Source organism: Mirounga leonina, unplaced genomic scaffold (genome assembly GCF_011800145.1).
Source record: "Mirounga leonina isolate KUSES-001 unplaced genomic scaffold, KU_Mleo_1.0 Mir_94, whole genome shotgun sequence".
Lineage (NCBI taxonomy): Eukaryota > Metazoa > Chordata > Mammalia > Carnivora > Phocidae > Mirounga > Mirounga leonina.
The window spans coordinates 22,551,315-22,573,045 of record NW_023270855.1 but is presented as its reverse complement, the minus strand read 5'-3'; the positions used below and the strand labels follow the sequence as shown (position 1 = coordinate 22,573,045).

The window sequence follows — 21,731 nt, the reverse complement described above, 5'->3', positions numbered from 1 at the left end:
CCTGGGATTCTTTGAAGGTTTCCTCTTAAAGGCATAAGCCTAATCAATAGGGGGCCAGTTCCCCAAATTCAACTAAATATTGTGCCCCCCTGCCCAATGCACTGGGAGGTAGGCAGACGGCAGGGACTATGTCTTTGTTGTTGTATCTGGTGTTCATGCTATCTCCCAACTTCTAGCATAGTACCTCTGGGTTCATAGTAGGAGCTTAATAAATAGCTGTTAGAGTGAATAAAATCAAAGCCAGCATATATTTTCCAACTCTTATAAGCCCTGTGGGAGTCACACTGTAAAGATATTGTACCTTCTACTTCCTTCCGAAGAAAGATACACTGGAGCTAGAGAAGATCAAAAAGACTACAATGGACAATGGTGTCAAGTGCTAATGTCCTACTTGCTTTAACTCATTTAGTTGCTAAGCGCAGTTACAGATGGGGGAATGGAGCCTTAGAGCGGTGAAGTGGCCAAGCCTGGAAGTTTGAGTCCAGGGGCTGTGTCCCTAACCCCACAGAATGTGCTGCTTACAGGAGAGTATAACTAGCAACGGTAGCAATAGAAACATGAAGAGAATGCACTGAGGCATTGGTAACTGATGGTGCTCTCTGTGATAGAAGTTTCTTTCACATCTGACAGGTTTTGGATGGAGAGAAAGGTCTCCAACACTCACACTTCTCTCATTTTCTTGTGTATGCTTCAAAGAATGCTTTGGTTCAGTTTCTTGAGAATTTATCAGATTTCCTGAAAGCCATTTGGGGACCCCTTCCTTGTAACATGAATCTTCTTTTGGTGCTGGTGAGACCTGGGTATTTTCCGTCAGAATCGCATTCCACTGGCTTCGCAGCCTATAAGCTCTTCCTGCCACGTTCGGTTTAATGATGTGCTAGAAATACTATCTTCTCATCGGCCTCGATTCCTCGCTTTCTGTCCCCACTTTGTGAACACATTCTTCTGCTTGCTGTAGGACAATTGGGTTTTCTACTGCTTATTTCTGTTTTTGAGGGAATGAACTCATGTACTACTGTGCTTTTGCAGGAGAACAAATTTAAAGCTGAAAGGAAGCTTGGTGAATTTGTAACGGTCTGTTGGGTTCAGGAAGGATCGCTGGAATCCCTACATTTTCCTTTGACTTGTGTGTTTTAAAGTGAGAGAACATTCTGATTTTTGTGGATGGTGTCAGCCTAGACAGCCGAGAGAGAAGCAGATATCCTGGCCAGCTTTCTGGGGGAAGATGGGAATGGTTGTGTTTCTCATGACTTCATTTTTCCAGTGCTGACTATATGGCAGTATCCCTATGGCAAATATTGGCTGGCCATGGAACATTTTTAAGAGCAAGGGTTTCATGAATGTTCTGTCTATTGCCATGGCTGAGGAATCAAAACAAAATAGTCTCCACATTTCCTCGAGCATTCATGGATGGGTTCCAGTATATTACTTTTATGTTAGCTCCTAGACCACATGAAGAATTTAAAATAAAATATTACTGAACACATGGTGACTAAGAACTGAGTAGAATATTTGTACCATTTTCTTCTTTTTGCATAGTAATACCATACCAGGAATAGTGACAAAGACGAACTGGGTGCAGAAGGGCTTTGCAAGAATGTATGCTCTCAGACTCTTGTTATGGACACAACAGTAATGACAACAGCATGTAACATCTCTTTAGCTGTTGATAATGACCTCTATTCTCACTGAAGAGCAGACAGTGATGATGTGACAAATATAAAACAAGCCCACCATAGATATTCCAACAGTCATCATAATTTCTGTTTTTTTAACCCTCTTTAATATGCCTCTCATGTCTTGATGTGATCAATAAGAATAAGAAATCAGGTGTGAGTTTACAAGGAGAGTGTTTCAAGAGGTGGCTTTTGGCACTGGGAGTTTTGGGGGGCAGAGATCCTTCTGCAGCACCTCCTGTGTCTAAGAATGTAGCAGGTTGACCCAAACACATATGAAAGAGTTCAGCTCCACTGCTGTTATGGAGCAGTTCCTTCTGCGGGGCCGAGTTAGCATCAGGCCATGGTGATGACGAGCTTGGTAGTAATAGCCACCGCCATGTATTGAATGCTCGCACCATTTCAGGTCTTGTGCCAAGTGCCTGTCATGCTTTTTTCCATGGGTTATCTCACAACAGCCTGAGATGTTGGGGCTCTCCTTATCCCCATTTTACAGAAAAGGAAACTGAAGCTCAGAGGGGGTCATAATACTTTTCCCCTGGGTGCACAGCTAGTGAGACAGGAATGACCTTGGATTTGAACCCAGTTATTTCTGACCCCAGTTTTTTCTGACCTCAGAGCCTGGGCTCACAGCTTATTCTCACCACATTGTTTCTAGAAAGAGGAAGTTTGCCTGGATTGTTTCAGTGTCCTGCTACTTATTTCCCTGCTTTCCTCCTCTTTCGTCTTTACATCTTTTCCCTGGCACCAGGCTTTCTGAAGTAAGGACCTCTCCATAGAAGCCCCCTTCCTTCCCTCCCACCTTCCTTCCTTTGTCTGTTAAATTCCTCTCAGTCTTCAGGACTCCAGTGCCCTGGCTTTCTCCTTCGAGCTCACACAACACTTTGCTCCTATCTTAACCAAAACCCTTTGCAGCTAATAGTCAGCTATTTAAGTAGTCCAGGGATTCCTAGGCTGTGGCTCAAGAATTTGGTTGAGTTTTGTGTATCTGCCTGTGTGAATTTTTTCTGGAGAGCCTGCTGTTTTCATGTGAGTCTCAGGAAAGGAGTTGACCAAAAAGGTTAAGATATTACTGTTTATAGGATTCTCCACCCTCCCCCAAGTAATGAACACCTGGAGGGGAGAAGCATATCTTAGTCATATTTATTTCCTTGGATGGATATAATAATAGATGTTTTGAGTTTGTGAATAAATGAATGTATTTACTGGTCAGGCCATGGGGTGATAGAGCCTCTGGGTTCAGAACATGCGATCAGATTCAGACTGTCGTGAATGAAATTTCTTCTCTGCAAACCCTTCAGCAAGTGCTAAAATCTCTCAGAGCGTCATTCTCCTCATTGGTAAAAGGGATATCCTAATAGTATTTAAGTTAGAGGGGTTTTATTGAGGATTAAAACAAGGTACTGCATGGAAATGCTTAGTACAAGAGTACATAGCATACTTTCCATACTTAGCTGCTATTGTTACTTAAGAGCATTGGAAAAGGGCTGAAGGACGAGGTTCTCATGATTCTTCTAGTGACTATCATGGAGGTACTAGAAAAAGAGTTATCATGCCACACTCGAGTTTTAAAAGCTTAAAACCAAGATGCTTCCTCTGGCCACGGTGGCAGGTGCAGCTCAGATGCCTCCCAGAAATGTTGTTCTTGGACACACCCTTTCCCCATGGCCTCAACCTTGGCTGTGCAGTGGCTTAGGCTCCACAGACGGAGACCCCTCAAAATGCCAGCTAATGGAAATTTTGTGATGTAGCCACGCTGCCCCCAAGGATTTGGACATATGCTTTTTGTGTTTAAATCAACAGAAAAAAGTGCAATTGTAGCCACCCTTCTGCATAATCGTTGAAGTAGGCCTTGTGCTCACAGGTTTTTGGAGCTCATGAGTGCCAAGCCTGTCACTTGCTGTCCCTTCTGTGCATTACAAGAGAGTCCAGTAAGTCAGATGAAAGACAGAAGCCAGCAGGGCATCCTCACTTATTTACATAGCACTGATGAATAGCTGTACACAGACCAAGACATACACATTATTTCTAATAGTACGGCCGTAGGGTCACATTGGCAAGAAGCCGCCCTTAGAAAAGTGCTTTAGTTGGTTACTTACAAACTCTGGCCCCATTAATGTGCTCTAAATATAGAAAAGATAGCTCAAAATCTCTTTACAGAAGATAATTGTGAGCTGGATGCATTGACATAAGGGAAAATACTGTCGACTCCTACTTTTCCCAGTCATTTTTTTAAAAAGTATATACTATTTCTTTTTATCACTGGTAACTGTATGACCTTGAGTGAGTTGCTTCCAAGTATCTACTAAAAATAAAATCTTTAAAGTGGATCGCAGCTTTCTTTACAATCACCAAAAACTGGACACAGCCCAAATGTCCTTTCGCTGGCGGAAGGATTACAAGCCATGGTTTTTCCATACAATGGAATACTAAGTGGCAATGAAGAGGAAGGAGCTGCAAAAACGTGAAAGCTCTCAAAAGTACTTGCCTAAGGGAAAGGAACTAGACTCAAAAGCCAGGCATTTGATCCCATTTGTATGACATTCTGGATAGGACAAAATTGTGGGAACAGAATTAGGTGCTTTCTGGCAGTTGGGGGATGGGTGATATTTTGACTTCAGAGGGGCAGCTCAGGGGAGTGTTTTGAGGTCATAGAACTGTTCTGTATCTTGATTGTAGTGGTGGTTATAGTAACCTGTATATTTCAGAACTTGCAGAACTGTACACCAAAAAGATGAATTTTCATGTATAAAAATACAAATAAAACAATTTTAAAAAGGGAATGCCACATTTACCCAACACTCGGAAGTGTGGACTTGCTTTGAAAGGGGTAATGTATGTCACTTGAATCCCATAAATATTATCGGTGAGCTACTATAATGCAGTATTTTATGGGAAATCATAAAGGGAATACTTGTCTAGTGGTGTAACAATTGGACTTTTTTTTTTTAAAGATTTTTATTTATTTATTTGACAGAGACACAGCGAGAGAGGGAACACAAGCAGGGGGAGCAGGAGAGGGAGAAGCAGGCTTCCCGCTGAGCAGGGAGCCAGATGCGGGGCTTGATCCCAGGACCCTGGGATCATGACCTGAGCCGAAGGCAGACGCTTAACGACTGAGCCACCCAGGCGCCCCACAATTGGATTTTGATAAACATACGTAAAAAACTATAAGATAACTTTAGGGTTGTAATTATCTTATAGGAATTTAGGTAGAGGAGGAAGATACATCTAATTGGGATCATGGATTATTATTTTTAAAAAAAGTGAAGGAGCGGGGCGCCTGGGTGGCTCAGTTGGTTAAGCGATTGCCTTCGGCTCAGGTCATGATCCTGGAGTCCCGGGATCGAGTCCCACATCGGGCTCCCTGCTCAGCAGGGAGTCTGCTTCTCCCTCTGACCCTCCTCCCTCTCATGCTCTCTGTCTCTCATTGTCTCTCTCGCCAATAAATAAAAAATCTTAAGAAAAAAAACAAAAAATTTAAAAAAAGTGAAGGAGGTTTGTTAAGGAATAATCTTGAAAAATGGGTAGAGTTTTAAAATGTTTTTCGATAAACTTTTAATTGAAGTATAACATTTCTACAGAAAAGTGTACAAGTCTTATGTGTATTGCCTGATCAGGTTCCACCAAGTAGTCAGTACCCAGTCGATGAGCCCATTACTAGCGCTCTTGTACCTTCTGGTAGGCAGCCTTTCCCCAAAACATAATCACTATCCTGACTTCTAATACCATTGATTAATAATGTCTCTGTGTCATTTAACTCTATACAAACGGAACCATACAGTATGTACTCTCCTGTCTGTATTCTTTTGCTCAACACGTATGTGAGATTCATCTCTGTTGTCGTCTGTGGCAATAGTTCATTCCCATGGAATATAAAAACACATCACTATCTCTTCTGTTGATGGGCATTTGATTTGCCTACAGTTTTGCATTATTATGAGTAGTGCTGCCATGCACATTATTGCTATATGGTTTTGGTGAACACACATATCCATTTCTGTTTGGTATGTACCCAAAGGTGGAATTATTAGATTATAAGGTATGCATATGTTCACTTGTCCTTTTACAATTTTTGAGTATATTTGACACACAATATTATGTTAGTTTCAGGTGTATGACATAGCGATCCAGCTTCTCTATACATTTTGCCATGCTTGCCACAAGTGTAGCTACCATCTATCATCATACAATGCTATCACAATATCAGTGACTATATTCCCTCTGCTGTGCCTTTTATTCCTGTGACTTATTCATAACTGGAATCTTGTATCTCCCCCTCCCCTTCACTCATTTGCTTACTCTCCCTATCCCTATCCTCTCTGGAAACCATCAGTTCACTGTATTTATATTTTTGATTCTGCTTTTTGTTTATTCATTTGTTTTTTTAGATTCCACATATGAGTGAAATATGTTACTTGTTTTTCTCAGTTGACTTTCTTTTTGTAGGAATTTTATTTATTTATTTGATAGAGATAGAGAGTAAGAGAATGCGCACAAGCAGGGGGAGCTGCAGAGGGAGAGGGAGAAGCAGACTCCCCGCCGAGCAGGGAGCCCCATGTGCGACTTGATCCCAGGACCCCAAGCCAAAGGCGGATACTTAACCGACTGAGCCACCCAGGCACCCCTCAGTTGACTTACTTCACTTAGCACAGTCCCCTCTAGGTCCATCCATGTTGTTGCAAATGGTATGATCTCATCCATTTCATATGGCTGAGTAATATTCTATTGTGTATCTGTGTATGTATGAATGTGTGTGTGTACATCATTTCTTCTTTATTCATTTATTGGACATTTAGGCTGCTTCCATATCTTGGCTATTGTAAATAATGCTGCAATAAACATAGGGGTGCATATAAAAAAATTTCTAAAGTCTTTGTTCCAATTTATACCCTCAGCAGCAATGTCTGAATGTTCCACTTGCTCCATTCCTCACCAACGTTTGGTAATGCATCTCTGTTTCATTTTATTGAAGAATGTACATGACTTGTCATAGAAAGGGATAATTATGGGTACATGAAGGGTACTCTAGGCAAGAGGAACAACCCAAGCAAGAGTATGTAGCTAGGATTAGGGAATGAATATGTTGGTTGTAGTGCTTGGAATACTTAGAGTAGTTGAGACTAGAAAGGTAAGTGGGCCTTGATTGCCAGTCTCAATAAGAAACTTGAAATTCATATATTCTGTGTTGATGACACATTAATTTTATTAAAATATGAAAACAGCAAGCCATGCTTTAGGAAGCGTTATCTAGTAGTTAGTGTAGGATATATTGAGGGCAGTAGAGAGAACAGGTTAGCAGTCCAGGCCAGAGCTGAATCATGGCAGAATAACCTTGAGGGCAGAGGAGATGCAATTTGGTGGTTGACGGGAAAGATGTGATAAGTAACTGGACAGTGGAGGGTTAAGGGGACAAAGAGTAAAACATACCTCTGATCTGGTGGTATGTTAGCCAGTTATGTCAAAGTTCACTGTTATCCTTAATGAGTGACCTGTACTTGCTGTCTCTCTGTCTTCCCTTCCCTTACACTTCATACTTTGTAATGTTTTTTTAGGTTGTTAAATACATCTAAAACCTGTTGTTTTAGTAAAGAACAATAAAATGAATAAACATGTCCCCACTGTATCTACAGACACAGAACATTCTAGAAGTCTCATCTTTGATCATATCCTTCTCTTTACCCCCCACCAACCTAACTGCCACCCTGAATTTTAGGTTAGTCACTCTCTTGCTTTTCATGATAGTTTTACTGTCTTTTATCTGATATTTAGCAACATCTCTGACTTCTGCTTACTCGATGCCAGTAGCACCTGCCTCTCCATCTGTAACAGCTAAAGGTGTCTCCAGATGTTGTCAAGTGTTCCCTGGGGACAAAATCACCCCCAGTTGAGAACCACTGCTCTGAAGTGTTAGGATTCAGTGAAAAGGATTGAGTTTCCATGACTGACGGGAGAGAACCATTGTATAACCTTCCTTCCTTCCCTGCTGCCCCACACCAGCCCCAGGTTGGTGGCTGTGGACAGTGGTACATTCTTGTCTTTTGGTAGTGGACCTTTCCTGGTCCTGGAGATGGGCCTTTTCCTCTTACCAAGTGCTGGTGACTATTTTCTAAATTCCCATGGACCATGAGTCTACTTTCTATCTACCTGCATCTCTCTTTGCCCTAATCCCTCCTATCCTCGAGGTAGTTTTTATGGGCCTGATGAGAGAACCATGCTTATTGCATTTATGAATTGCTTCCATTTCTCCCCAAGCAAACAAAAAAGCATGTAATTTTGGAGATTGTCATTAAAAAAAAAATATATTAAGTACATGTTAATAAATCAAAGTTAAAAGTGCCAATAAACCATAAGATGCACATATTTTAAACACACATTTTATAGCATTATTGATAGTTTGATATTGATTTGGGCTTAGAAGTTATGGAAAATATGCACATTGGTAGAAATGATGGGACCTTTGATTTTTAAAATTAAAATCTGAGAAATTTAAATTAAAATATATTTTGGTGTACACAGCTCTCCCATAACTTTGTGCATGGATTTTTTTTCAAGTGCAACGCAAACCTGTCTGTGAATCCCAAAGCATTATAAAGTTGGCTCCACCTAGTGTGTGAAAGTATTATCAGCTAGGGGGGAAAATGTGTACTGAAAATCTCTTGGTACTTCATTATGAAATTAGAAAAAAAAAAAAACTAACTAAAAGTGGACTACAAGCTATATTTGTGCCCTAGGAGGTAACACAGGCAGAAATGACCTTCACAGCGAGAGAGGAGAGTCGTTATATATTGAAACATCAGCGTCAAGCATGCCTGACATTTTGTTCTAACAGCCTTGCCTATTTTTTTTTTTTTTTTCCCCTCCTGGATGGAGGTATTGTTTACAGGCACTGTCAACAAACATGGTGTGTCACTTCCATTGTGATATTCTCAGTCCTACTTGGCCAGATCCCCACTCTTCCGGTATGGAATCATATCAAGAGTCATGCTCATTTTCCACAGTTAGGTGAGCGATTAGGGCTAGGCCCACTTACTATGCTTTCAGAACCCTAAGTGATTTTCTTTATCACACTGAAATTCTTTATAGCTCTGAGCTTCTCATTGCAATAGAGTAGGCCCCTATTTCTAGGTTGTGTTTAATCTTGTTTCCTCGGAAGGATTCTGGCACATCCTTCATTTCTTTCAATCAGCATTTCCCAAATTTCAGCCATTCTCATGCTAACTTTATGACTTTTGCCCCCACTTACTCTGTGGGGACTTTAAAAATTAAGAATGTATTTTAAAGAAATGATATAATGAAAATTAAAGTGGAAGTACATGTAAAATAAATACAATGAAGAAAACTGTTAGATTCTTCAAGGCGTATTGTCTGGATGTGCCTGAGCCTGAGGAAGGAGCTTTTTTGATTACAAAGGGCAAGTGTTGAGAGATTGAAGACATATTTTAGCATCAAACAGAGACTTTTCCTGGGATGAAAGAAATTTGAAAGGACTTTTCTCACTGTGTAATTCCATGGTTATTTATTGTGGAGTCTGTGTGTCTGGATTTGAGATCATCTAGTGTCCCACACCGGCAGACTGCTCAAGATTTACCATCTTTGCCAAAGGAACTTCATCATTTCCCTCATTTCTAAAAGGCCTTATTTCCCCTAAAAAGCCTTTTCGAATAATTCTTTTCTGAGTACTTCCTTACTTCTTCTTCCATTAACAAGTATAAATTGCTGATATCTCGCATTTTCTCATTCTCTTTTCCAACTAGATTAAGTTACTTGAGGACAAAAATTGTGTGTTTATGTTCCCTTCTCATGAATGCCATTAATTTAATTCATGCTTGGCATAAATATGCAGGGAAGCATGCTTCATCCCCCACCCCTTTTTTTTTAAAGGTAAATCATGGTCAGAAGTGGTCAGAAAAAGCACCATGGTCAATTAATTAATCACTTAGCCCATTGACAAATAGTTATTGGGCGCCTTCTCTGGTTCTGGAATGGTACCTGGTTCAAGAATGAGGAGGTAAACTAAATAGACATGGTTTATGCCTTCATGGAATTCAGAATCTGGTGTAGGGTGTGGGGCATAGACCACTAAAGAGGCGACTGTAGTGCACAGTTCTAATTATAGAATTAGTTTGCTTCTGTGATTGTTGGGTGGCTCACGTAAACTTGGAACAGAGGAGCATAAAAAAAAGGCATGTGGGCTCTGGAATTTCAGACCCCAGATCTACTGCTTATTAACATCTTGACTTTGGGCAAGCTACTCACCTCACTCAGTGTCCCTCAGTGTCTTTATTTAAGTTAAAAAAGATTAAACATAAGGTGTGATATGCAAATATAAGGTACAGTTATCATTGTGGCAATATGATGAATTCTATCTTCTCTCCAACCCCCAACTTTTTAAAAATATGGTAGAGAGAGACATGATGTCATTTTTCCCAAATATTCAAATTTCCTGCCTGCCACACTTGTAAATGAAAATACATTGATCTTTGATCCAGTACTAGAAAGCAAACATCCTTGTTAATGGGAGTATCATTGTGGATAGTGCTTAAAGACTGCAAAGCCACATAATTTTCAAATTGTCTGTTTAAATTAATAAGTGATTTGAGCATTCAGAGGTACTCCAAAACATTTCTCTCTTTAGGATATAAGGTCCTAAGGATTCACCTATATGTCAAATATATCAAACAGTGCCTGGGACGTAGTAGGTGCTCAAAAAATATTTGTTGAATTTTTAACAGAGTCAAGTTCCTGGACCTCCCATCGATCCAAAAGTCAAAGGCACAGGCAAGGCTTTGGTGGGGCCACAGCTCAAGTGGAAGGGAAGCACAGCACCAGCAAGAATGGTCAGGGTGGCCTCCCAGAACAGAGGGGAGGCCCTGCTTATTCAGAGAAAGTTCCCTTTCTGGTAGGTTCCCACCTGGGTCTTGTCCACTATGCTAGTGAGGTAAAGGCATTAAAAAAAAAAAAAAAGTGCCTCCTCCTGATTGGTTGGAATTGTCCCATCCTGATTGGTCAGTATTGGCAGGTAACTCAGGCAGCTCACTGATGCTTTTTGGAGCTGGGGTCCTCAGTGTTGTCTGGCTCGTGTATGGGGTCGCATCCTTGGCCGCATCCAGGTTCCACTTGGTAAGAGAAGTAGTTTCACGGGGACAGCCCACAGAAGGTATCCCAGGTACGTAATGTTTTTCACTTGGGGCTTGTTCCCATGGTCCCTAACTGTTAGAAGGAATGAGTTTTAATGAGAATATTTTGAGTTTTCCTTTTTTTTTTTTCCCCATGATTTCGTCCACATCTCTTAAAAATGAACCAGTGTTATTTGATATTAGAAGCTAGATAATCCTGAATAGGAATGCTTATTATTCTCTGCATCTGCTTTGCCATCCTTGCCAGTAATACCTGGCAGGTAATTAATACTTAGTAAATGTTAAAATTAGGTAGCTCTGTTGGCACTATTTCTTTTTTTAAGGACACATGACTTAATTATTTTAAAGCAAATATTTAATTTTTTCCTTTTTGTTAGTTTATAGCAGTATTACTTGAAATTATACAGGCCATTAATTTAAAATATTGGTTATCTTAGCATTTTACTATCCACATAAATATACACTTTGATTATAGGAAAGACTCCCTAGGGTGTAAATTAGGTACAGAATGCTAATATGTACTGAGTTTATTATGGTTGATTGGATTTAATCAACAGACAGGAAGGATTTATGTGCAAATATTATTTTTCTCATTTTAAATCCTGTTTGCTCAGCATAACCAAAACAGGATGTCATTAGTATAAGAGTCAGTACTGAGATGCTTTAGAAGTTTAGGAAATTTGACTAGTAAAACAAATTTAACATAAGGTGATCTATTGAACACAAAGAAGTTCTATTTGTTATAATTTTGCTTATTTAAATATATGATTTCCTGCTTGAATTCTGGGTATATTTATATAGTAAAAATACAAGTTAAAAACATAATTGGCATACTGAATCAGAGCAGAGGGTTCCTTGTGCTAAAATTTTTGCTGTAGCTAAGACAACCATTGAAAAGGCAGTAAGTTGTCCACTATCAAAAGTTACAGATTATCAACATCTTAGTTTTGGTTATTCATTATGAATATATTATTCACAGTTAAAAATATTTAGAATCTGTATAACCTCTTCAAATATCAATTTTCAAAAGCATCTTCACTGTTGCCTCTAAATAATAACTTTTATTTGCCATAACTTGAAGTTTTTTGAGGCTCTAAAGGCTGACTTCTCATTCCCTACAGTATTCTGAAATCGAATCCCTGTTCCTTGAAGAATTTTGGTTGAGTGTGATTGTTTTCAGGCACTGTGCTATTTCTCATACCTTACCTCGTTTCATCATCACATTAATCTATCAAACAGGTAATATTCATGCCCCCATTTTACAGATGCAAATTTTGAGACTCAGAAATTAAATGACTTGCCCTAGGGAAAACTGAGATCAACACAGTGTGTGTGTGTGTGTCTGTGTGTGTGTCTCTGTGTGTGTTTGTGTGTGTGTCTGTGTTGTCTACATTGCACCACCACACTGTGTTGTCTCCGATTGAAAAATGTTCTGTTTGTATCCGTAGGAGAGACATAGCAACTATTCATTCATTTATAGAAGAGTGACCTCTCAAGAGTTTTGCCACCCACAGATAGAAACCATTTTTCTGGGTCCTTACTACATCTTGTACAAACTGGAGTTTCCATACTTCACTCTGTTGACTTCCATACCACCTTCCACCATAGCATGATTGTCCACAAGAAGCAGTCTGTCTCTACCTTCAGCTCAGTTATTGGAATACGAGTATTACATTTACATGAATAGATTAGAAAGTTTAGCTGACAAAATATCCATCCCTTTCTTCTTATCTTTGTCCCCCTTTTCAGCTTCTCTGTAGACCATAAAGGATTTAGGTGGTTCTTTGAGTTGTTGATGCCCAGGTACCTCTTTCAGAGAGGAAACCTTGGGAAGGATGGATTCACCTTCCTTAGCATCTCAGGTGGTCTGTGGAGGCCATTTCTAATAGCTGAATATTATGTTACTTTAAAATATTTTAATATCTTGACTCTTGCTTTGAAGAAGAAAGAAGCCAAAGTCTTAGATGATGAAGACAGTGGTACACGGTCCTGTTTCAGTCATCAGCACCCTTAAGAGGATGGCAAAGACATCCTGTGTGCTTATTTGCTCTTCATTCTTTAATCACTTAAAAAAAAAAGTGACTACAAAAAAGAGAAGGCCACATTTTTCTTTTTAAACGAGTTAGGAATTAACCACTAAAGTGAGAGAAAAACACCATGATTTTAAACTCCTGAAGTGGAAGATTTTATTTATCGTGAAGTCACATTGTAAGTAAATTTGGACCCCCACAATGGCAACAGCCTTATCTTCTCTTGTTTATTTACCTAGATAGAGGAAAGTAAATTGCAGTTTACTAAGTTTTTCATTTGAAGAAATGCCAATCAAAGTGGCATAATCTCATCAGTATTTGCCTCCCCAGCTTTGTGTTGTCTCACGAACTTGGCCCGTCTTATAGATTGTGGTCTGCTTATTGCAAAATACCCCAGATAACAAAGAAACAGCCGCTATATCTCCTTTAATTCAGGAACAAGTATTTCTTTTGAAGTGAACCCTAATATAGATAATATCAGAAAGCTCAAGATAGGGAATTAATCTGTTGTATTGATTATTGTATTAAATGAAAGGCCAAACCATTATTTCATGGATTTCTCCCTTCATTAATTGCTTAAAAATTGATTCCAGGCAACATTTGAGATGCCTCTTTGTCTATTATATTTTTATTCTCAGGACAGATTTTTCTAAACAGTCTTAAAAAGCATTAATTTTTCTCTTTGGATGTTTGCATAAGCATCTTAACCGTTCTTCAACAATGTCAGAGTGAGCCTAAATCAAGTTTACCTGGGGTCATCTTGGTCTCATCTGCTTTTCCTTTTCAACCTGAAAAGGCTTCTTTGTGTGCCAGGTACAATGAGCTTTCAGAAGATGCTGTACCATCATTTTTACAGGGAGATCTGTTCTTGGTAGTAGAAGAAAATAGAAACAGGATGATAAGAGATAATTGTGATTGAATGGTACTGAACAGGTATTTCTGCAGATAGGTAGTCATCAAAAATGGCCTTTAGTCAGGCTGTGAGGGTTTCAGATGAGAACTGCTGGACCACTTTCTTGTAACTTTGTATCCCAGTACTTACTCATGAAGATCAGTTGGGTTCAGCAACTAAAAGCTTCCAGAGTATGTAATTATGCTTCCCATTGATGCCTGTTGACTCTTCCTTCGTAATTAATTAAATGCTGTCAGATTGTACTTTGGAGGGAGTTTCTTACTGATCTTTTTTTCATTTTGTCACTCATCTGTCCATCCTCCCTCCCTCCCTCCCTTCCTTCCTTCTTGCCAGCCAGCCAGCCAGCCAGCCAGCCAGCCAGCAAATATTTATCGAGCATTTACTATATGCCGGGCACTGAGAATAAAATAAATACAAAGGACCCTGCCTTCATCAAGGACGAAAGACAAATAAAATGATTGTAAGTTGGATTAAATGCTGTGAAAGAAAGAAGCAAACTTTTGCTCTGCTTGAAGAGCGAACCACCAGAAGTGAGTGTTTTGCTTTAGGTAGGGAGGGCAGGGAAGATCTCTCTGAGGGAAAAATGTCAACCCTGTGAGGCCCTGCTCTGGAAGATGAGGAGCAGCCAGCCATGGGAGAGTAACTTGGAGGGGGGAGAGGGGGCCCGACGATGTCCTCTTCACCCAGTCTTAGGATATAGGCATGTATATAGGAGTTTGGCTTTCTTTGGTGTGGGCCCCTGAAAAGCAGAGCCCCTTGCTTCTTCAGTTTGGTCTGGCACACAAGGCCGAGAAGGCACCTCTCACGTGCTGGGCCAGTCAGTCAGTGTTTGTGTTGCAGGGCCTCTCAGTGCATCTGACTTTTCCCAGGATGGAGCATAATGGTATGTGGGGAGAAGAGGGGGTGTGTTTGTTACTCTTGAGAGTATTTCTTGAGTTTCATAGTCACGTTCATGGTATTCTTTAATTACCTCATAAGAAGGCTTTCACTGAACATTCAAAGCATATCCATAGTAATTCCAAGTGGATGCTTTAAAGGATTAAAATCTACAAGTAGAGACTTCTTTATTCAACAAATAAAGAGCACTTGTCTTCTGGAGTATTTTCCTGCCTCTTTTAGATGATTTACATAGAATATATTATATTTAATTGTATATATTATAATACATTATATATTAGGGGTTCCTAGACCTGACTTCACGTTAGACTTTTATGAGAATCTTTTAAAAAACACAGAATTCCAAACTATACTCCTGGAGAGTCTCATTCAGTCATTTGTTTGGGGCATGATCCTTGACATTAAATGTTCCTGAGTTGACTCTAAGGGAGTAGGGTGGGGAGAAGAGTCCCCAGGTGCTTCTGATAGGAGGACAGGCTTGGGAACTGTTGGCTGGGATCATAATGAAACATTTAAAGAGTGGTTAGATGCTTCCTAAATTGGCTGTGGGAGGTAGTTCATGCATCAGTATAGTGCTGGGGCACATCATAAGCCCTCAGCTATGAACTGTCACTAGGCCAGTGAGCTGTGCAAGTTGACCGGAAAGAGCAATGACTATCAAAAGAAAAGATAGAAGAAAATGGTGCACTTTGGGGGGCAATAAAACATTTGATATCCAAATAAAACGAGAAATCTGTGGTAATGGTCTACTTTTCTTCAGCCGAGTTTTGGCCAGGATAACAAGTAAAACCTCTTATCTCTTCTCTCACCCATTCAGCATAGTGATTGAATTTTTCCTTCCAAAAGATTCCTTTCCTTCCAAAAGGCCCAAATTTAGTATCCAAAGAAAAAGTTGGCTGTCACTTGGATTTGGGGCAAGCAGTAGTAATTAAGATTTGAAATGCATTAGAATACAGGTAATATTTTTAGTCCGCATTTGGTGTTTTATCTTTAAGTATTATTTTTCCTTTTCCTCTACTTGCATTTGAAAGTTCTTATTTAAATTTAGGATATATATACACACACACATAAACATATATATATGTATATATATATATACATATGTGTATGCACTTAGGATACTCATCTGGATAATACAGATGTGTACAAGAGAGTTACTTTCATGTTATAGATTAATTCATTGTAAAAATATTTGTTGAACATCAACTACCAACAGTTTATTCCACTAGGTTCTAGGAACACAGTGGTGAACCAAGCAGACATGGTTCCTACTGCTCCTAGACACTGGTTGAATAATTGGGTCACTGCTTGAGGACTGGTATTTTATTTTATTTTTAAATTTTTAGTTGAAGTATAGTTGACATACAATATTATATTAGTTTCAGATGTACAGCATAGTGAATTGACAAATAGACATTACAGAGTGCTCACCATGATAAGTCTAGTTACTATCTGTCACTGTACAAAGTTATTACAGTATTATCAACTATATTCCCCATGCTGCACTTTCTGTACCCATGCCTTATCTATTTTATAACTGGAAGTTTAATACCCTTCATCTATTTTGTCTATCCTCCCACCCCGCCATCCCCCCACCCCCCCAGCAATCACCAGTTTGTTTCCTTGTATTTATGAGTCTGTTTCTTTGTGTTTGTTTGTTCGCTTGTTTTTTAGATCCCACATATAAGTGAAATTATATGGTATTTGTCTTTCTCTTGCCTAATTTCACTATACCCTCTAGGTCCATCCATATTGTCACAAATGGCAAGATTTCATTATTTTTGATGGCTGAGTAATATTCCATTGTGTGTGTGTGTGTGTGTGTGTATCTCACATCTTTAGCCATTTATCTTTCACTGGACACTTAGGGTTTCATATTTTACCTATCATAAGTAATGGTGCAGTAAACATAGGGATACATGTATCTTCTTGAATTAGTGTTTTTGTTTTCTTCAGGTAGATAACCAGAAGTGGGATTACTGGATCATATGGTTGTTCTGTTTTTAAGTTTTTGAGGAACCTCTGTACTGTTTTCCATAGTGGCTGCACTGATTTATATTCCATCCAACAGTGCATGAGGGTTCCTTTTTTCCCCCCACATTCTTGCCAGTACTTGTCATTTCTTGTCTTTTTGATGCTAGCCATTCCAACAGGTGAAGGTGATATTTCACTGTGGTTTTGATTTGCATTTTCCTGATGATGAATGATGTTGAGCATCTTTTCATGTGTCTGTTGGCCACTTGGATGTCTTCTTTGGAAAAATGTTTATTTGGGTCCTCTGCCCATTTTTTAATCAGATTTTTATTTATTTTTGGTGTTGAGCAGACCAGTATTTGAGTTTAGGGGAATGTATGTAATGTTTCATGAATTTTGTAGATGGTGGCATATATGCACATTTCAGTCAAGCTTTACTCCATTGGCTGGTGGGTATTTGATTGCTGTGGCAAAAAAGATTTTCCAAGAACACTGGTCTAATATAGATCTTTCTAAAGTATCATGAATAGTTGAACACATGCCCCTTAAAAGCAATTTTATTTAAACACTTATGTAAACAGTCAATGGACAGCCTTCTTAGGGTGGTGGATTATCTGGGAGGAAAGGTCAGGCGATGTCATTGGCTGAACATGCCAGGGGATCATTTGGCACCACTTTGTGTCCCTGCTGGAATGGCTGGAATTGATACCATTGGTTTCATGGTCAATACTTGAGAGCCCATGGAGGGTACAGATTTTCCCTGTGTGTAAGCACGTAATAAATCAGGGTTTCAGTTCTAAAACTTACCCGGTACCTTGTAACTTAATGCAATTTCAAATAGTGCCCAAAGTGAGACAGAGTCCAGTTCAGTCTTTTAAGAGATAATCCCTTAAAGGTCCTGATATGGTCATTTCTTATGGTCATTCCTCCTTTACTTTCTCTATTTTTTTTTCCCACTTTGTCCTATTTCCCTTGGTTCTCTAGATCAGTCAGTGTGAATCAAGGATAACAGCCCTAACCAGAGTCATAACCATAAGAGCTGTTTTTTAATTGGGAGCTTACTCTATGCCAGAGACTATGCCAAACACATCACTATAGTATCTCCTTCAGTTCTAACGGTAACATATGGGATAGGCACTTATCATTTCCCTTTCAGGTGAAGAATCTGGGGCACAGAAAGTTTGGTAAATTTGCACAAGGTCACAGAATTAGTAAGTGGTGGAATTTCAGCCTGGATAAGTTGACACCAGAACCTGTGTTCTTTATTTTTATGCCATTTTGTGACAGAGACAGGAGAAGAGAGGTTGGGTAGGTTAGTAAAGGGAATAGTGTAGCATCTTAGTCATCTCTTTACTCCCCTACCCAGAACAATACCTGGTGTGTAGGAAGTGCTCAGTAACTCTAGTTAATGTATACAATTATTGCATTAGGGACCTGTATTCCCTACGCTACCCCTAGTCTTTCTATTTATTGGTCTTTAGTTTTGCCAGTACTCTGTTCACTTTTCTGCACTTCTCTTCACCCTTTGTATCGTCAGTGCTCCCCACCCTCCATGAACTGTCATTACCTCCTACCAGGACCATTGCAGTAGCCAATCTTAGCCCTCCTTTATCTGAGTCTCAAAACAGCAGCTAGGGGGAACTTCCTAAAAATTCAAATCTGAGCCCTTTGTTCTCCTGCATATACAGCCTGTCAATGGTTTCCTGCTCACCTTGAATCAAAATCACCTCTTTCTTCCTGGCTTACCACATCCTGTGTGGTCTGGCGCTGGTCACTGCTTTGGTCTCATGGACACCACCTTTTTCCCTCCTTCTCCATCCTCCAGCCATTCTTCTAATTCCCACCTCAGGATTCTTGCATGTATATATTGTTACCACTGCTCAGAAGACTGTTCTTCCATGTTCTCCTTCCCCCCAACTGGTGACCCTGCTCAGACCTCAGTGCAGAGGTCCCTGCCTGAGAGAAGTCTTTTCTGACCCTTACATTCTAAGCCTTTCTAGCTCCCCATAGCAGTTATTACTTGTATCATTATCTGTTTGTGTGATTATTTAATATGTGTGTCCCACTAGTCCGTAAACTCCAAGAGTTTACCAATGCCTGGGACATAGTAGGTGTCCCATAAATATTTATTAAACAAAAGAATGAATGAATGAATGAACACATGAACAAAGACTAAAAAGACTAAATAGTTTGCCTGAGGCTCCTGGCTAGAGATTTCCTATTATTAAAGGGAAGTTAAGACAAAGATAATTTCATTACATCATGGAATTCGAGTTTGAGTATGGCTTGTCGAGACTGCATTATTTTCCAATCATTTACTTTGGAGATAAACTCTTAGGCACAGAGAAGTGAAGTCAGTTGTCCCGGGCACACAGCTAGCCCATGTCACATGTCTTTGTTCTGACCTTTGAATGATGTGTAAAGAGAAACATACATATTTTCATAGCTCTACAGGACATCTTTGGCGTGCTGAGTCTGTAGGAGCTCCATCAATATTTGATAATATTGATGTTGTCATGTTGGAATTTTAAAGTGTTGTTGGAGAACATGTGTTGTTATTTTTTTTCTTCTTGTACACCAGGGTGTCCAGAATTAATTGGGTGACAGTCTAAGAATACACAGATATGCGGCCTAAAGATGTGTACATCCCAAAAGATGGTGCCCACAGTTAGAAGCAGCTTGCATTTGGCTCCCAGCAGGAGGGGGCAGGGACAGCCCTCAGATTCTTGGGGTCCAAGAGTGAGGAATGCTCTCTGGCTCTCTAGCCTGCCAGCAGGAGAGCATGTCCAATTATCAGCTGCAGTTCTAAAAATGTCTGAGATCGCCCAAACTGAGAAGGGACACAAAAGCAATCCCACAGCCCTCCTAGATTCTGGGACTGTATTAAATGTTAAAAATTCACCGGGATGTGAAATTACCTCCCTTTCAAGTTCTCTACCAAGGTGCAGCCGCTGCTAGCCTCCACCAGTATCTGTGCTGGGGAAGGCTAAGTGAGCATCCCGAGGTGCTCGCCTGGCTGCGGGGGCAAATTGCAGGCCCGCCTGGGTCCCTGCCTCACCCCCTGTGCAGGGTGAGGCAGCAGTTTTGTCCTGCAGGTACAGTAGGTACTGGATTAAACAGGTCTGCTGTTGCAGACAGACACCAGGCACCGTTCTAGCACGAGCTGTGTTTGGATTGGAGTTTCCAGGGCCTTATCAGGAGCCACCCCTAGTGACACAGCCAGTGCCAGAACTAACTTTGACTTTCACTCTTCGCCAAGGGCTTGCAGAACACCTTAAAGGAAAAAAGATGGAGACGCTTAGAGTTCAGATGTTCATGCCTTGCTCCTTTGAAAGCCTATATCTGTAAGTGAAGTTTTATTCTGGAAATAATCCCGGGACCTCTTAACAGGAGCGATTTTTTTTTTTTTTTTTAAAGGGGGAGGATAGAGAACGGGAAGGTTTTATTGGGAGTTAAAAATACTGGAACTGTTACTTTGTGACTGTGGCTTTAATCAGCTTCAGCTGTAGCCTCTAGTATGTGGCTATGACAAGGATAACAACTAATTTGTTGGGGGTAATCGAAATGCTGGCCCATTAGCTTTGTCTTCTTGTTTAAAATTGAATGTCGGTCTTAAATTAATAATGCCAAAAAAGTGACCGCTTGAAAAATCTGAGAACAGAGCTTGATTTATGATTATGGGGTAGATCGCAGCTCAGCTTCGTCATGAGTAAAAAAGGATTTTCTTCAGGAAAACGAGTGTGCTTAGCAGTAACATTTGTCAAAATTGTCCTATTGCAAACACTTTGGATTTTTTGCTCTCTCTCTCTTTTTTACCTGACTGTGGAATAGTAGCAGTTGCATTTATAAATATCTCGTTTGCATTTCTGTATATTGATTTTTTTTTTCTCTTTGAGAGGAAAACAAAACATCCAAATATCAGAATCATCTGCCTGGCATATCAATGTAGAACAAGTCTGAGATGGGCAGTTTCAAAGAAATACTAAAAAAGAGAAAGACTAAGTAGATGATAGCACGCACCCCCCCCCCCCCCCCCTTAACATTTACTTTCAGTGTTAGGTGATAAGATTTGGAAACAATACTAAAAGCTATGTCCCTCAGTTGAATACGCATTCAAGCAAATCAGCTTATGCAAAAGCCACTTCTGGAGCTTAATAATTATTTACTGAACGTTCCTGGGTCATGAGAGAGGTTCTGATTAAGTCAGAAAAGCATTATGTTCAGCAGCTTGTGAAGGTGTGTTTAAAGACGGCAAGAATAATGGAAAAATACTAAATGTAGCAGAACTATTTTTAGAATTTGATTCTTAAAAAATAAATCTCCACAAATTGAAGTGCGGTTGAAGTTCATAATGTTCAGTAGGTACATCTTTAGAAGTTCTCAGAGTAGCTTTTAAAATGATTTCTAATTTCTTGCGCTATTTTGGCAGTATTTTGTTTTCATTGATACTGTTTTCCTTCTATAGGTCATTAAAACAGTTTAATTACTTACCTCTCTGAAATGATAGAGCATTTTATGAACACAGTTTATGTATTTTAATTATGTATTCAAAATGTCATTATCCTAGAAACGTTATAAATTTCCGCTTTGCAAATCAGATAATAGTTAAGGAGATGATGGCTGCTCTGTGTGATTCACACCCAAGAATGTACTGTGCAACTTACTAATTTTTTAAATATTAATTTTATGCAAATTAGTGGATGGCATGAGTGGATAAAACATGCCACTCTGATGCAGCCTAAGGACAGTAGTGATATCACCCTTGAATTTACACCGGAGTTAATTCTTAATTTGAACTACTTTTGCTTAATTGATTTTGAATTTCTTTTTCTGGTTAAAGAAAATAGTCACCATAGGAGCATGCTTCCCTTCTGAACTCTCAGAAGGAAATTCTTAGCACACATCTTTGATAAAACTGTTCACTGAGCTGTTGCCTGTTAAATTCTTTGTGCCTGTTCTTTTAGGGAGGGTGCACACTGTGAATTAATTGTTTCTTTTGTATTTTCCTCTAGGAAAGCAGAGGAACACCATAGCAGAAGGCAACATTCTAAGAGTTTTGGCTTCCTAGAAAATAACTTGTCAGTTTTCACTAGTTTTGAGA

At 39.6% G+C, this 21,731-nt stretch overlaps 1 protein-coding gene across 9 annotated transcripts in view; it reads left to right on the top strand.

The window, feature by feature from the left end:
- The window catches only part of MITF (melanocyte inducing transcription factor), a 216,936-nt gene that overhangs the window by 97,730 nt on the left and 97,475 nt on the right, over positions 1 to 21,731 (top strand). The window contains exon 2 of one of the 9 annotated variants that reach the window (XM_034998349.1): positions 19,890 to 19,974. The exons of 6 other annotated variants lie outside the window; for them this stretch is intronic. In XM_034998349.1, the coding sequence (XP_034854240.1) occupies positions 19,919 to 19,974 (56 nt within the window). In that variant the 5' untranslated portion in view covers positions 19,890 to 19,918. Of the gene's footprint in view, positions 1 to 17,957; positions 19,975 to 21,731 lie in introns of those variants that run through there. 2 more of the 9 variants (XM_034998348.1, XM_034998350.1) reach the window with 2 other exon arrangements.